Source organism: Branchiostoma lanceolatum, chromosome 3 (assembly GCF_035083965.1).
Source record: "Branchiostoma lanceolatum isolate klBraLanc5 chromosome 3, klBraLanc5.hap2, whole genome shotgun sequence".
NCBI lineage: Eukaryota > Metazoa > Chordata > Leptocardii > Amphioxiformes > Branchiostomatidae > Branchiostoma > Branchiostoma lanceolatum.
The window spans coordinates 3,634,545-3,649,422 of NC_089724.1; the positions used below are offsets into that span (position 1 = coordinate 3,634,545).

General features: G+C 43.4%; 2 protein-coding genes across 3 annotated transcripts; one reads left to right on the forward strand and one right to left on the reverse strand.

The window, feature by feature from the left end:
• Positions 1-10,003, reverse strand: LOC136429744 (uncharacterized). The gene is made up of 6 exons (XM_066419698.1): positions 9,869-10,003; positions 5,349-5,525; positions 2,125-2,572; positions 1,292-1,385; positions 891-963; positions 1-557 (listed from the first exon to the last, which is right to left on the reverse strand). Exons 2-5 carry the CDS (start codon positions 5,406-5,408, stop codon positions 894-896), a joined length of 672 nt encoding a protein of 223 aa, XP_066275795.1. The 5' UTR covers positions 5,409-5,525; positions 9,869-10,003; the 3' UTR covers positions 1-557; positions 891-893.
• A 601-nt stretch (positions 10,004-10,604) lies between these two features.
• LOC136429745 (uncharacterized) lies at positions 10,605-14,425 on the forward strand. 2 transcript variants are annotated; one of them, XM_066419700.1, is made up of 7 exons: positions 10,605-11,032; positions 11,305-11,383; positions 11,806-11,862; positions 12,042-12,077; positions 12,370-12,508; positions 12,924-13,525; positions 13,672-14,425. In XM_066419700.1, exons 1-7 carry the CDS (start codon positions 10,880-10,882, stop codon positions 13,728-13,730), a joined length of 1,125 nt encoding a protein of 374 aa, XP_066275797.1. In that variant the 5' UTR covers positions 10,605-10,879; the 3' UTR covers positions 13,731-14,425. The 2 variants fall into 2 exon arrangements, with proteins under 2 accessions (XP_066275797.1, XP_066275796.1); XM_066419699.1 differs by having other exon boundaries at positions 10,606-11,032; positions 13,669-14,425.
• The last annotated feature ends 453 nt before the right edge of the window (positions 14,426-14,878 follow it).

Sequence of the window (14,878 nt, forward strand, 5' to 3'; positions counted from 1 at the left end):
TGGTACTCAGGCTATGTAATCACAAGACAATATTTATGAATATGATAGAGTTAAGTGATATGCTTGGTCTGCGTGTTCTAATCTAACACATGTAGTGGGTGGCACGGGAATGTCTCTTTGCAAAAACTTGTTTTACATTGTACTTCTGTCCATGGGCACAGACATTGTGATTCGTGACGTCATAGGTCGGCCATTTTGAATGACTCATCCGGATATCCCAAGCAATCGCAGTGCTCATTGGAAAGCTAAACCAATTACAATTCATTTATTTCATGCACCTTACATGCATATGTGTTTCCTGTATATATACCTCATGCTCTTCGTTAAAAACTTAAGTCTCCCCTCGACTTTGAATTCTTCTAAATACCTCTTCTTGCATTGTAATTGCAGCAACAATAGTGTCTAGAAGGCCACGTGACGGTTAGTTTACGGATGGCATCGTCACTAGCATCGATTTTGGACTACTTTGTCGAAAGAAGTCCACAGCAATGTTTGCACCCTAGCAATAAGATGACGTCACTTGGCCACGCTTCGTCAGCACATGTCCTTCCGTCTTGCTAAAAAATACAAGTACACCTAAGTCAGTGACAGGTTTAAAATGGGCACGGTGGACTTATGAGAAATGATGCCTTTGTAGTTTTTGTTTCTTTAGCCATGCAATTATATACAAATCCAAGAGAAATATATTTTCTGTGCAAACGAAGTACAGTTCTTTATTGTGTACAACTGTGAAATTTCGTTCATGTTTTATCAAAGAATAAAACGTGGTTAGCGAAGGCAACAAAACAATACTGTGGATTATATGTTCTTTGAATAATTGAAATTGAACCAGTTGATCTTTTGTTTTATTTGGGGAATTTTCTGTTCATATTCAGGAACCCCATACTCACATCTCATACTTGCGTGTCCTGCTGAGTTGTGTTCTGAAGAAGTAGTCGAGTCGTTCTCTCTTGCTCCCGAGCTCTGAGTGCAAAACATTTGAATTAGTAAGCGTCCATTCCCTCGCGTCCATTACTTACTATCAAGTTTAAAGTTTTGTCTTGTATGTAATGATGTTATAAGCTTTATTCTATGCACCTATCTGTCACAGGTAGCTAGTCTTACCAGTAGAAATGCCCAAGCACCCGTTGAGACCAACATGTTATGTAATATCATTTTTACTTACTAGTTTAAGTTCTGTTTTGTATGTAGAAAATGCCATGTTAGTTTTTGTATACAATATTGTATCACTTCTGTAATACAACTCCTGACACTGCTTTATAAACGTATGACGCTAGGAATCTGCGCGTACCTTTCTAACTCCCCCTCTCTGTGAGATGGTTTCCTCCGGAGCGCCAGACAACGCGTCACCTTGGTGAGCCGGCTTTCTCTCTGTAGGTAGGAGTCTGGAATAAACAGGCGGAGTAACATGAACACTTTGTGCTGATCACCGATATTGGTATTATTCGCAAAATTTAATCGATAATGATGGATGTTGAATCGAAGTAAGATGGTCCTCATGTTGTGATTTGCCGAAAGCGACAGCCGTAGCGGAGCTGCATGCTTGCGTATTGCAACACCACTAGCTACATGTACGTGAAAAAGTATCACCAAGCCAATTGAAGATTTACGTTTTGTAATGGACGTTTTGTAATAAGCCGAAGACGTCATGGATACAGCGCTAGGTTTGTGTGGGCGAGAGCCACAATGTGACATAACAGTAACTATGCAAACAACTTTGGTGGAACAGTGTGGACGTAGAAACCGCTGACAAAAAACAGGATGATGGTTTAATATCAAATATAAATTTGCGTTTGAATTTGTAACATCAACAGAATAGAACGTCTTCAGGGAAATATTCAGCTGGGGGATTTTTCATTACCTGGAAGAATTGATGAGGGAAATATTTACGCGGAGAGATCATCATCATCAAACCAATCATCATCATCATCAGCAGCATCACTATGAATAATGAATTAGAGATATGAACAAATATGTCGAGCAGGCTTAAGCTTGAAAGTAACTCATGATTCGTTTATGTTATCACATTCATACATCATATTTCCATTCCTTCATAAACACAAGGGCTTGTCCTCCTCCCTTCCCCATCATGCTTACTGTACCATCCCCTAATGCCAACCTCACCTTCTTCAGAAATCTCCATGGCGTCTCGAATCGTGCTCTTTAAGACGTTCGGCGAGTTGGAGTCCTTTTCTACAAAATAACAGATCTGAGGCTGTCTGAAGTTGGGCAGTTTCAGATATTTTTCCAACAGTCTGGTAAGGCGCATGACGGGAGTTTCCAAGTCCGCGGGCGCCGATTCGACAACGATGACGCCAACATACGCCGCGTTCTTAGACACGAACTTCCGGTCCTTAACGTCCTGCACGATCGTCTTGAGTTCCGTGCGGCAACGGTCGTCCGTGACGAAGGTGTAGGGGAATATGAAGAGCACACAGTCGAATCGTTCTACGAATCCGTTGCTAGGTTTCCTGCTGAGAGTTCTGACGTGGCTGGCAATGTCAGTAACCTTCCTTTGCGTTCTCCTCTCAGTGGAGTCTTCACTTCCTTCTTCCGTTTTTTCGTCTTTTTTCTGACAAAAAAAAAGGAATGGAAAGGATGTAAATAGAGTAAAAACAATGTTTGCCGCTAAACCGACATTCCTCCTCATGTGACTATAGCATAGCTAGATCAGTACATGTGAGGAAAGGATTTTGTTTACAATCACCAAATGTATTTTTGATAGAACTATTAAAAGGTAACATATATCTTTAAAACAAAAATAATTACACTCTTTATATTTGGTCAAAATGTCAATATATAGGCACAAACGGGACCTATACTAGAATAAAGAATATTCGTACTACGGTATAATCGAGCTTTTGTGTGATGTTAAGTGCAGTAACTAGTCTTGTGAAGTGCGATCATCAGTTTGCCCTTTTCGAATTTCGAGGGAGATAAAGCAGCGTTGTGACCGTTTGTCTGGGCGGCGACTGATAAAATACGTGGAGCACGTGTTGTTATTCTCTGGCACGCGCCTGCGCACACACGAGATGCGGAGTTCAGTTAGCCTAGATGCCGATCCCTTCGGCTGGGGGAGAAACGCATGTTCCGCTCCCAGAGTTGGCACCCTGCCCCACTTGGTCTATCCGCAGAGTTACTCAGGATATTCGTTTTCTTTTCAAGGCATCCTCATTTGAGGTGAAGCATGATGCATTTTCAAGTAGCTGCAATGCGGCTTCGCTACAGCTCGCGTTTTTGGCCAAGCACAAGGTCACCGATATTAGTGTGTTGGGTTCTTTTACGTGCAGAGGTTTGACGCTTTAGGCTAATGCCTGAAGCTCCCTTATACACAGGGCCGACGGCTTTACGTCACCTTCCAAAATGACGAATGCAATCCCTTACAACATGTCCGAGCTGGAGTCGACGTAGGATCGATATCATGAAAGGCAAAATTTCCCGTAGTGGGAGCATGTCGGCCCTGTAGCCAAGGAGCTGGCCTGTGTGCCCTGGCAACAGGCTTGCACCCAGGCTAGGGGTCAGTGAACTTACGAGACTGGTGGCGGGGTTTGCAGCCACTCAAAGGGAATTTTGAACCACCCTATCAAATTATACATTAATTTCACCCCGCTTTCTCACGGGATTAGGGTTCAGTACACAATGAAAGCAAGCTACGGGCAAGACTGCAGTCCCACACAGGGAGTCTTAAGCCGTCCATTTAGTTTACGATCAATCTACCCCCGCCTTTCTCCTGAGATCAGAGTTCAGTAACCTCTGCTCTTTAAATGGCTGTAGTTCAGCTGCCAATAGTAGGCCTAAGCCGGCGACGGTGTCACAGTAGCATCTGAGTCTGAGCTCTAAAATGACATTTGTTCGGCAGCAATACGTCCGTTGCCCCTTGGATCACTGTCCGTCGTGCGTTAAGACCAGACCATTGATGGTACCCTTTCATGCGAAATAAACTCTCAATTCTAGTTCTGTTTGCTTCCGAAGGCTATACCCTAGCGCCTGTCGTATACGCGTAGCAGACTCTGCAGTGTAGGTCTACATACACGAGTATAACAAATTACTATACTCGTCTGTTGGCCGCCATGCAGTATATTGTACAGTGTTTGAGGACACGAAATCCACCACACTGTAGTTCGTCGCAAATGGGTCAGGTGCGCCCTAGTGAGTGAGTAGACCAAACTTTTAAGTTTAAAACTAAACAAAACTTAAAAGTTCTAACCAACGCAAAAAAAAGTTAATTAATCATCGCAAAACTGATGGCATAGTGAAGGCAGTTGGCTGTGAATGCCGTGGGACCGGAGAGCCGAGCGCAGAGTTGCCCAACTGTTTGCGTGGAACGATAACACCTGCGTATCGACGTACGTTCCATTTGCACCACCGTCTAATCTATCTTTACCCGGTCGCTAGGTAAATACAACAGGTAGCACGTTTCCGCCACCACCTTTGTGAATTCAGCGTCGTGACTAAAAGCTAGCCTCTACCAGGCTCCACGGGTCGCTGGAAAAATCGTAGAAATTGGCTAAATAGACGGATAACATGCTAGAGATGTTAGTCCGCTATAGAAGTTACAGTTTGTGACCTCGTGTATGATATATTGGACCCTCTGTCAGTAGCCGACTCCCTTAGAATACTGTTCACTCTATTTGGCCAATCTCTGCTATTTTTCCAGCCATCCACGGGGCCTGGTAGAGGTTAGCTAAAAGCCACAAGTCGGACTCCCGACACAAACAAAATGACCTTTAAAGAGAACCACAGAACACGTGCATTGAACATATCGGCCACGCGGGGCGATGCGATACAAAAACATTTACGTTTCAAACCCATTACGTAAATAAGATATAATTAACCTGGTTGTATTATTAACCTACGACGGGTGCTAAGTACATGCGGGGTGAAAACATGCCGCGGTCTACTGCCCCTCCCCCTTCCATATTGTCGGAGGTGTATTTGATAAAACTCTACGGGATAAACTATTAACAATTTTCCCACCGTATGGCTCTGATCAGCTAGATATTGGAATCTGTACTTTCTGCGATGAAATATATGGCGCACTGTACTTGATTAATAACCACACAAACACAACAACGCAACGGTGTACAGACAGCCAGCCTTATCTCCCTCTCTCTCTTAAACCACTCATGATCAAGTGTTGAGGTGATAACATTCTGCGTACGGACACTTTTTAGTTCGATACGGGGAGTATTTTTCACCACCTCGGGGTCAGCTTCGGTAATGGAAATGGGCTCTCGCTATACAAACCAGATGCTTCGCGCACCACGAAACCCTTAAACATATGGGACCGCAGATTTGTAGTATTTTTGTCTAACTCGTGCGTTTAAAACAAGTAAAAGTCAACTTACCTGCAATCTATCGAAGCCGCCTTCTACTAAGAGAATCCCTCCGGTCCCTCCCTTGGCCATGGCGTTGCGGAGTGTTCGCTAGCGTCCCTGGACCCGGAGCTACATCTATGCGTGGTGCTCACGGTGTGTGCCCGGTCCGCCCTCTGCCACAGTGCCCGCTGGTCCGGTGTTAACGTCCTCTGTGTGTGGTGCAAAGTGCACGGGAGTTAGTTAGTGACGTGTGTGCTCCAATACCGTTGGTTGCCTCCGTACGGGATATCCGCACTAAGGGCCCTGTCACACTTGTGCGCATATAAAAGTGCGCATAAGTTCCGCGGTAACATTTTTTGGGGTTTAAGTAAATTTTACGGGGAGGAAGTTGTTTTCTACTTTGACCCACCATTGACCAGTCTAATTATCAAACCAAAGAAATAACTTCTTCGGCTGCAAACTTAACCTCAACCAAAAACATGTTAATACGCAACTCATGCGGGCTTGTATATACGCTCAAATGTGACAATGGCTTTACGCTAAATGCCACAAAAACGCGCGTACAGATTGATTCCACATCTGCTTGGAGATAAGCTAAAGGCCTTCTGAGAACGCTGCAACATCATTCGTGCACGTATTCCGCGTCCGGTTTTCTCTTTCGTTTTGGCTTTCTGAGAATTCCTACGTTTGATTTTGTTTCAATAATGTAAGAGCCAAAACTCCATGTTTTAAATCAATCAATCATCAACACTCACATAAAGAGTATTTTTGCATGTTTTTAGCTAAAAATTGTCACAGAATGAATTAATGAATAAATGATGACGCCACCCATTTCCAATGTTCTCTATATCTATCAATGATAAAATGAAGAAAAGGCAGAGTTTTACAGCCTTATTGAACAGATACAGCGATGCAGGTTTACAATATGGTATATAACCACGTGATAAATAAAAACCCAAAGATGACGACGTTAATACAGTAGAGAATGATAAAAAAACAGTGATTTTACCTTAAGCTGACAATATTGTTTCAATTGAATGATCGATCGACTTTCTGTCAAAGAAAAAAACCACTTGTGGTTTGATGTGGCGAGGTGGGGACTCCTACTGTAGGCTACTTCATGCCGTAAAATCACCCTTTTATTCACATGGAAGCCGATAAGACGGCTGAGTTGATCTGTAAACATGGTAAGCTTGTGGCGGCGGATCAGAAAGACGATCCCGCACGTACGCCAATTGCGTCAGTTCCTACTTTCCCGGACAGCGTTAGTGTTTTCCAGTTTAGAGAGCACGTTTTCGGTCACGTGACCTCCCAGCTATGGTAGGACTTTGAAACCATGGTAACAGCAACCGGTATCACCGCAGAGCTTACTCTGACGTCAGGTGAAAACGGTCTGTACTGACGCACACTGACGGGGGGAACGTCCTGCACGTGCGGCTGATGACGTCATGGTATCCCAGTGTATGCTAGTATACGCGCGGGTTTGGGGGAGACTTGCGAGGACGGACGTACGCCTTGATACGTGGGATAGAGTATCCGCCCGTAGGTTTCGTTGGGGTATGACTGAGTAGTGGCCGCGATTTCTTTCGTTTGCCGCCTAAATGAAAGGAAACGCAAGAAATCGCGGCCACTACTAGCACTCGACCGAAACCTCTAGTGAAGAATTGTGATAGAAGGGGAGGCGTTATTTTAGTGTATAATGGCTTCGAAGACGAGAGCACTGTGAATTGTTATATATTATATACATATATTACACCGGAACATCTCTTTCATGACTATCCCTTCACTACAACTTCGATTTTTCCCTGCACATGTTTGTAACCTAAGTGTTGACCTATTTTTCTCACAAACACGTATCTGCTCATCACTTGTCTCGTAGTTTAGTGTTTTGAGTATCATAGAATTATCAGTATCACAAACTTTAAAAAAACAAACAGAGCGGCGATAGTAAAACGCCTTTTACGGATTTAGAGATCACTATCAATACAAACAAACAAGGGCCCGGTTGCGTACATTCTGGTCTCACCTAAAGGTCATGTGAGGTGACAATAACACAGCTGCGGACACGGGCTTTAGGCTACGTTATTTATGTTGGGTAACCGCCGCGGTACATGTTTTCGCTCAAATGCTCCCGAAGACGGTTTCTCCCGTCGCTCACTCCGGAAATGCCCCCCCGAACCCTGTTCGGCTCTCCGAACCCCCCGCTCGCGCCTTCGGCATCGCTTCGGGTTTCGCTCGGAAGCTCGGTACGGGTGATTCCCGCGCCGAGTACTTCGTCACGATCGGAACTTCAGCAGCTATTCAACGACAATACCTTTGCCTACCGCCTGTGCTGCGGACATGCTTCCTGGCCGGCGCCGGCGTTTATTTTCGGGGTGAGCGCTGCATGATTCGTGATTTTCAACATATCGGGGCTAGCTTCTTTTGCTGGAGAAATCGTAATTGCCGGTCCCAGAAAGGGGTTTGTCGCCATTCTCATTTCTTTGTTTGTATGTTTGTTTTTAATTTTTGGAACTGCATGGTGACTCAAAATACTGAAATACCTCACCGGCAATTCCGATTTTCCCCGCAAAATAACCTAGCCCCAATATGCTGAAAATCACGAATCGGCGCTCACCCCGAAAATAAACGCTGGGGACGCCCAGAAACCCTGCAAAGAAGGTTAACCTGTAGGGGTGATGCCAGAACAATTTGTTCTTTGTCTGCCAAGTTTCAGTTGGACGAGATCACGTGCTTGGTGCATATCAAACGTATGAAGGTCGCAGGTATCGCTCACACCAGAGTAACTCACATATATAGGTGCTACACGAACATGTAGACTATGTACTATGTAAAATAATTATCTAGCATCGTAGCACGTCTATACGTGATTCAACATACAGCATTTAAAACCTCTCGCTATGTCCTCAGTCTGATTTCTGTTCTTTTCTATTGCTCTTAGTTTGGGCGTCATCAGCCGCAAGTGCAGGACGTTCTTTCTAATTCGCACCCTTACGTACGGCCGAGCGATGTGTCACTGAAGATTAGAACTCTCAATCATCATCGTAACCTATATACTATATAGCTACCGAAATCTCTCTACTGAGACGACATTTGATACTTATTGCATTGATGCCTTGTGCTGGATGTGTCTCAGAGTTTGTTCCTCTTCACTTCATAGTCCACTGATTCTAGAGAAAGAGACCATCACTGGCCTGCCCCGACCTTCCTTACACTCCGTTAGCACATATATGATATGAAAGGCTCGATTTACGTGCCGTCTGCCCGCGTTAGTGCCAGTGGGTTGGTTTCAATGGAGAGGAGTGCCCTGGGTTGTTGGCCGTCTTCTTCTACAGTAAACACGCTAATGATTTACGTAACGGATTAAACTTTTGATTGGAGACGGGGGAAAATCTGTTTTGCAAGACTTTTTTGTCATGATAAGGAATTACTATTAGTAGTGACGTCTCAGTCTTCATACGAAAGGGGACTTGTATGTTCTAAAAAATGACTTGTGTGGCCAAAAGTGATTGTATTTGGTCGGGAACGGGGTGTGATTGCGGTAACCGGTTATCCAGTGTGTAAAATAGCCTCAAACCACTGCAGACAGGCTTGTATATACAAAGCACACAGTCCAGGTTTGGACAAGACGCCCTAGCTCAGGCTAACAAACTGCCGCTTGCCGGGGATACGTTAATACGATACAGTCCTACTACGCCACAAAAGAGTCATCTCTACACACACCTGCATGTTGGGTTATGAATGAAGGGCGTTCACCACGCAGGAACAATGGACTGAATGGGGACACCCGTACCACCACAACAGGTATAAACAGTACTGGCTTGTAGAGTATCGTGTTTCACACTCAGTGGGTCGCGCCACGCGTCGTGCCTTTCCACAATAACATGTACTGTAAATATTGTCAGAGTACAGTAACGTAATACACACATGTACATGATCGGACATGGACATGAAGTTGTTTACGAGTTGTGTTGTAGCAGAAATTTCAGGTGCCACATATACAGTTTTACATCAACTTTGCCAAGCAGATTAGGTGTCATCCACATGCATTCATGTTTTGCTCAACGTAAACAACAAATGAATGATCCCCAAAAGCCGTTTATAACCTGCGCTATGGTATTTTCATCAACCCACAAAACAACAGCAAATATTGGATTAGAGGTGGGGCCCGAACTCGGAAGTGTGTTTTGATTTGAACTTTTGATTGTGGCATGAAGAGGAAGGACGGGGGTAAATAAATGGATCATATGAGAAAAACGCCTACAAACCAGCGACTTGAAGTATTAAATCAGGCCATACCTCTGCGGCTTGTGCCAACAAGGAAGCACCTGAATTTTTCCTCCATCCTTTTGGCCAGGTGCCACGGAGGCGCTCTCTGATTCGCACCCCTACAGTTCGGCCGAGCGATGTGTCACTCAAGATTAGAACTCTAACTCTAACCGAGTACAAACCTCTGTCAAACTTACCGTACACCTGCATAATTTACAGACGTTGCCTACATACCGACAGTTACCTATGTGCTTACCTGTACAACAGGTGTGTTGCCTTACCTGAGTCTAGAAGGCGCACCACCCGACGGCGGGGTCACAGTCAGACGTGTTTACGTCTCCGGCTGTCAAGACAGACACCACAGAAAGCATGCGCAGTTTGTCCTTGAAAATTTTCTTCAGGCGATTTTGTTCGACTAACAGTAGTATTAAGACACAGTACTTTGAACATTTATATAATAGAACGACAGGGAGGACGTGTGTGTTTTGACCACGAGTCTAGGTGTAGACATTTTAATTTTTTTTTCAAGAGGGAAACACCTGATTGAATGATGGACAGAAGGATTCACAGAAGGATCCATGTCGGAAAAAGGGTGTGCGTATGTTATTATTGTATTACGTCGAGAAAATGGTACACAAGTAGATGATTATTTGTCTTAGAAAGTACAATGTACTAGAAGAACCAACCAGTCCAGTTGTAGTTTTGTAGCTTGAGATGTTATTAACTTGTACAAACATTGTTATCCTTAATTGACCCATATACGGATGGATCAGGCTATCAGATGACAAGGTTGACAACTTTTGTTGTTGTTGTTTATGGCATGAACCACTTGATTTTAGGGAGTAAAAAGTATACATTCATTCAGAAGACCACAGTTCACCTCAACGTAATATTACGTTATGAAGTGTACAATTTACGTACTGAATCTTTACCATAGATTTTTCTTTCTTCTTTTATTGTACGTTTTTGGTAAGAGAGAAAACTGAGAATATGACGTCGAAGTGAACCTACCCTCAGGTAGGCGAGTTGAGCTCACCCCCCGCCATGCACCGCGCGAGGTAAACATCCAACATGGCCGACCGACCGCGAAAATAATTTCGCAACTTGTAGTGACTCCCTTTTCGGTCATTCAGTGATGCGTTAAAAGGCTTTTGGTGTAGTTCTTCTCTGGCATGTACATCAACGGTTACATTAGAGCTGTGCAAGGTGCTGTCATGTTTCAGAAAGGGGCCTAGACGCCGATTTTCGGGCACACAAGACGAAGGCGGATCGCACAGACGACGTCACCGGCCATGGCGGAGTTCGACTTTCTGGAGAACCCCCGGCTGATGCGCGTTCCCACCAAGAAATGGATCGCGAACCCGTGCGAGAGGATCCTGGTGCCGGACAAGGACTTTGTCTACATGCTGGAGATACAGGATGTGCCAGTTAGAGCCAGAGACAAGGTTGGGTTTCCACAAATCATACTTCAAGGTGCACGGAAGGGGGCGGGGCCGATCCTTTGTTATTGTTGTGTTGGGGTGCCACCCGTTTGTTGTGATAAAGCTAGGCACAACTTCTGGGTGCTATATCATATCGGCGCTGTGTGTACCCTGCTGCTACTAGTATTACTTGACAACTGTTACAGGTGTTTCTTCCTTTCTTAGACATTCAACTGTTTTCTTAAGAATCTGCATAATTTGATGATGCCATTATGACGTAACCTCTTGTTTCATAGTTCATCCACTGGAGAATGATGACGTCAGAGGAGGAGCAGACCTTTAAAGAGTGCGAGCACGAGAGGTTCTGGACGAGATGTGGGTATAAAACTGAGGAATAAATGCCATGTATCATATTCATAGCCATTGGTATCATCATTTATGAAATTGGCTGTCCATCTTATGTCATAGTGCATCTTTATTTATGTCATAGTGCATCTATATTTCTGTCATCACAGAGTGCAAAAAGTCTTATTGACAGGAAGCACAGAAAGGCCTTTTAATCGGTACACATCCAATAAAAGAATTGGTGCAGTGGCTCAGTCAGTAGAGTGATCGCCTAACAAGCATGAGGTCAGGGGTCGGATTCCAGCCAGGACATCCTGTCAATAACCACAGCCATATTCAAAACAGACATCTGACTTCAAAATTTGCAAGGGAATTTTCTTGTTTCCGAAGTGGACAAATAATTCTGTTTAGTTAATGGAGGAGGTAGAATGACTTTCTCTTCTGATTCCTAGCTGTTCCCTTCATGATTGGAGTGTCGGCCATCACAACAGTCCTGTCCAGACGGGCAAGTGAGTCTCATTCGAGTTTTGTCTGATGGGCAATGATCATGTGGCCCATTTAAATGTATAAAAGGTCAGTCATATTGGTGAATGCAGCTGATGTTTAATCCCAAAGTAATGTCGACAGGATTCTTTATTTATTCTGTTGATATCTCGTGTTTACTCAGTATCTTTTCAATCTATTCCAGAATACAATCTATGGCAGAAAGCAATATGCCAGTATGGTGAGTACTGACATTTCCATTAATCTAATATAAAATATTGGGCTTATAGTATAAGCAGAGATTTAATAGTCCAACTCTAAATCAGGCATTTCAGAAAGGGTAGTTCACCTCCGGTAAGAGAAAATACTTCCAGGAAGAAGGACTGTTATCATCCTAGCCACAAGTGTGTGATGTTTGTCATCCTATATTTTCCAGCTTTCATGTATGTATGTTTTACATGCCAGACCACGTGGTCTTATGCTACATGCTTACACAGCTTTCATCTATATACACTTAATGTATTTTTCTTTAGCTGCTCTGACGGTGGGAAGAGACCTGGGACACTTCACATACTGGTACCTGGAACACGAGAGATGGGCGGAGAGGTTCATGCACCTTCAGGGGTCCACCTACGGGGAGGCGCTCAGAAGGAGAGACTGCCAGCTGCAGAGGTCAGGGGGCAAAGGCCATGTTTTTTTTTGTCACATCCTGGTAGTCTGACTTAAGAATTTTGCTCCTAGCGATTGACTGATTGGCCCTTATATAGCCCATGATAGTGAATGATGATGCAGCACAGGCAAGCATTGTGGCAAAGTACAATCATATGAAGTTAATATAACATTTTTTTTTCATTCTACTATATTCCTCAACATATTCTATGACATCGCTAGATGTCCCTGTTCTGTTGAGCACAGTGACTTCTAACATGCAAGTCATTTATAGATGGTCAGAAAATCCAGGAAGCATTGGTAGCAACTGCAGAAGTGGCAAATGACGATGATAACTAATGATCTGTCTGTTGAAAAGCTAAGTCAAAAATGTACCAAACATCTGCATGACTATTAATTCTGTCTATTTTCTTTTCAGATGGTATCCCAAGGGAGCTCCCCCCATCCCCCAAAACTTACTTTACACCAGGCAAGAGACCCCCTCCGCCCTGCCTCCATTGCCACCTTATCCCTCTCCATATCTAATCACAGCTTCATTGTCCTCACCAGCGGCCTCACCAGCGGTAGAGCCGCAAGTTCCATCTGACATTGATGAGAAATACACAGACTACTCCATTGAGTACAGCTCGCCACTTTTTACTTCATCCCTTGGTGAAGTAGCTGATCTTGATAAAGAGGAAGCAACTATAGAACAAGAGGAGAATCACACAGAAGTCACAGTATCCTCCTCAGATAATGGAAACGATAAGAATGATCAGTCTGTCCCATCATCCCCTTCACCTCATTTCCCATCATTCCCTCCACCAGCATTCCCATCATCCTCTCCACCAGCATTCCCATCATCCTCTCCTTCAGCATTCCCAGCATCCCTAGTCAACTGGGATGAAGATGATGCAACATTGCATGAAGATGATGCAACCATTCCTGAAAATGATGATGCAACCATTCAGGAAGGAAATGTGTTATCAGATGATTCTAATGCTGTGACTGAGGATATTGAAGAAGTTCTACCAGAGAAAGGCAAGTATGCATCTTGTTTCTTCATTCGAACTATGGTAGTACAAATGTATCTATAAATCAATGCTTTCCAGAAAAATGAGAATTATTTACATGTTAAAGTGGAAGGAAAGACTTATGTTATAGATGTTTGCCTTGTTTTGCAGCAGAAAAGAGGAGGAACATATATGGAGACATCATAGAAGAGGATATACAAGGCGAGAGATAACATCCATCACTGTGTGCTGCAGTTTTCAAAACTCATAGTCATAAGCAGTCACATCTTGTAGGACCTTGAAGTGTAAAGATGCCCAGTTGGTTGAAATGGGCAATATGTTGCTAGAGTCCCAGCCTACAATTTATCTGTCAAAACTCTGGACTCTGCTATTCATGCTACTGGCAGGGGTAATGTTATGCAGTCCTTTCAAGGGAATGTGACATAAGATGATGATCCATTGTCTAAGATTAGTCTCCGACCAGATGCCACTATATTTTTCAAGAAGGGAATACACACACTTCTGAGTGTGTCAGCTCAAACCGTGATGCCTTCCCAGCTGCCTACTTCACAGGTGTAATAATGTATAACTGAAACCTCCTTCAATGGTAATATTAACGTAACGTACACCAGGCTGCTTTGGGAAAATACATCTTGATCACCTGCGACAAAATCCTTTTGGTGTTGGAACTTATGTAATATGAGACTGCCTGTATGCGAACTTGATACAAGATATGGCTTTAATTCTGTGTTGTCTAAATGTATTTTAAGAGTTTCTTAAGCATAATTGTCTAAGAAAATCAATAAATCTCTTTGTCTCAAGCAAGCCTAGATAATAATAAAGGGTTTCATATGTTTCAGGTGCCCTGCCCTGAGCTTGTACAATTATTACATGTATATTGCAATAAACCAGATGTATTCTTTTTTCACTGGGTGTCTTACCCTACCTGTAATGTTATAACTACTGTACAGTAACAGAAATTGATGTCATTTCAAAGTGACCCAGAGCAATTAGAATCTCTCCTGCCATTTTATAATGATCATTCGAACTACGACCTCCACGACCTCATCATACCTTCGCCAAATGATGTCAGAGCTTTTCGAGTGATATAGCATAACTGTTTCTTTAGTTATGCAAATGATGTCCTCATTTTCATCAGTTCATCAGCTTCTCTACCCAAATGACACAAGTTGTTCAATGTATGGAAGTCTTCAGCCTCAGCAAAGAAAGCTATCTATTGTAGCATTACCTCATAAATTATGTAAACAGTGCTCTGATTTGCATGATTTATGTATAGTAATGTTCACCTTTACTGAGCTTCCTATTGCCACAAGTTTGACATTCCTATCATTTACTTCTAAGGGATCATCATTAATAATGC

Bases quoted from the DNA above. Each gene is read 5' to 3' on its own strand.
- LOC136429744 (XM_066419698.1), bottom strand. From the start codon at position 5,408: ATGGCCAAGGGAGGGACCGGAGGGATTCTCTTAGTAGAAGGCGGCTTC. The intron at 2,573-5,348 runs GTAAGTTGACTT...TTTTTTTGTCAG, and splicing joins GCGGCTTCGATAGATTGCAG to AAAAAAGACGAAAAAACGGA. The intron at 1,386-2,124 runs GTGAGGTTGGCA...TGTTTATTCCAG, and splicing joins CATGGAGATTTCTGAAGAAG to ACTCCTACCTACAGAGAGAA.
- LOC136429745 (XM_066419699.1), top strand. From the start codon at position 10,880: ATGGCGGAGTTCGACTTTCTGGAGAACCCCCGGCTGATGCGCGTTCCC. The intron at 11,033-11,304 runs GTTGGGTTTCCA...CTTGTTTCATAG, and splicing joins CAGTTAGAGCCAGAGACAAG to TTCATCCACTGGAGAATGAT. The intron at 11,863-12,041 runs GTGAGTCTCATT...AATCTATTCCAG, and splicing joins AGTCCTGTCCAGACGGGCAA to AATACAATCTATGGCAGAAA.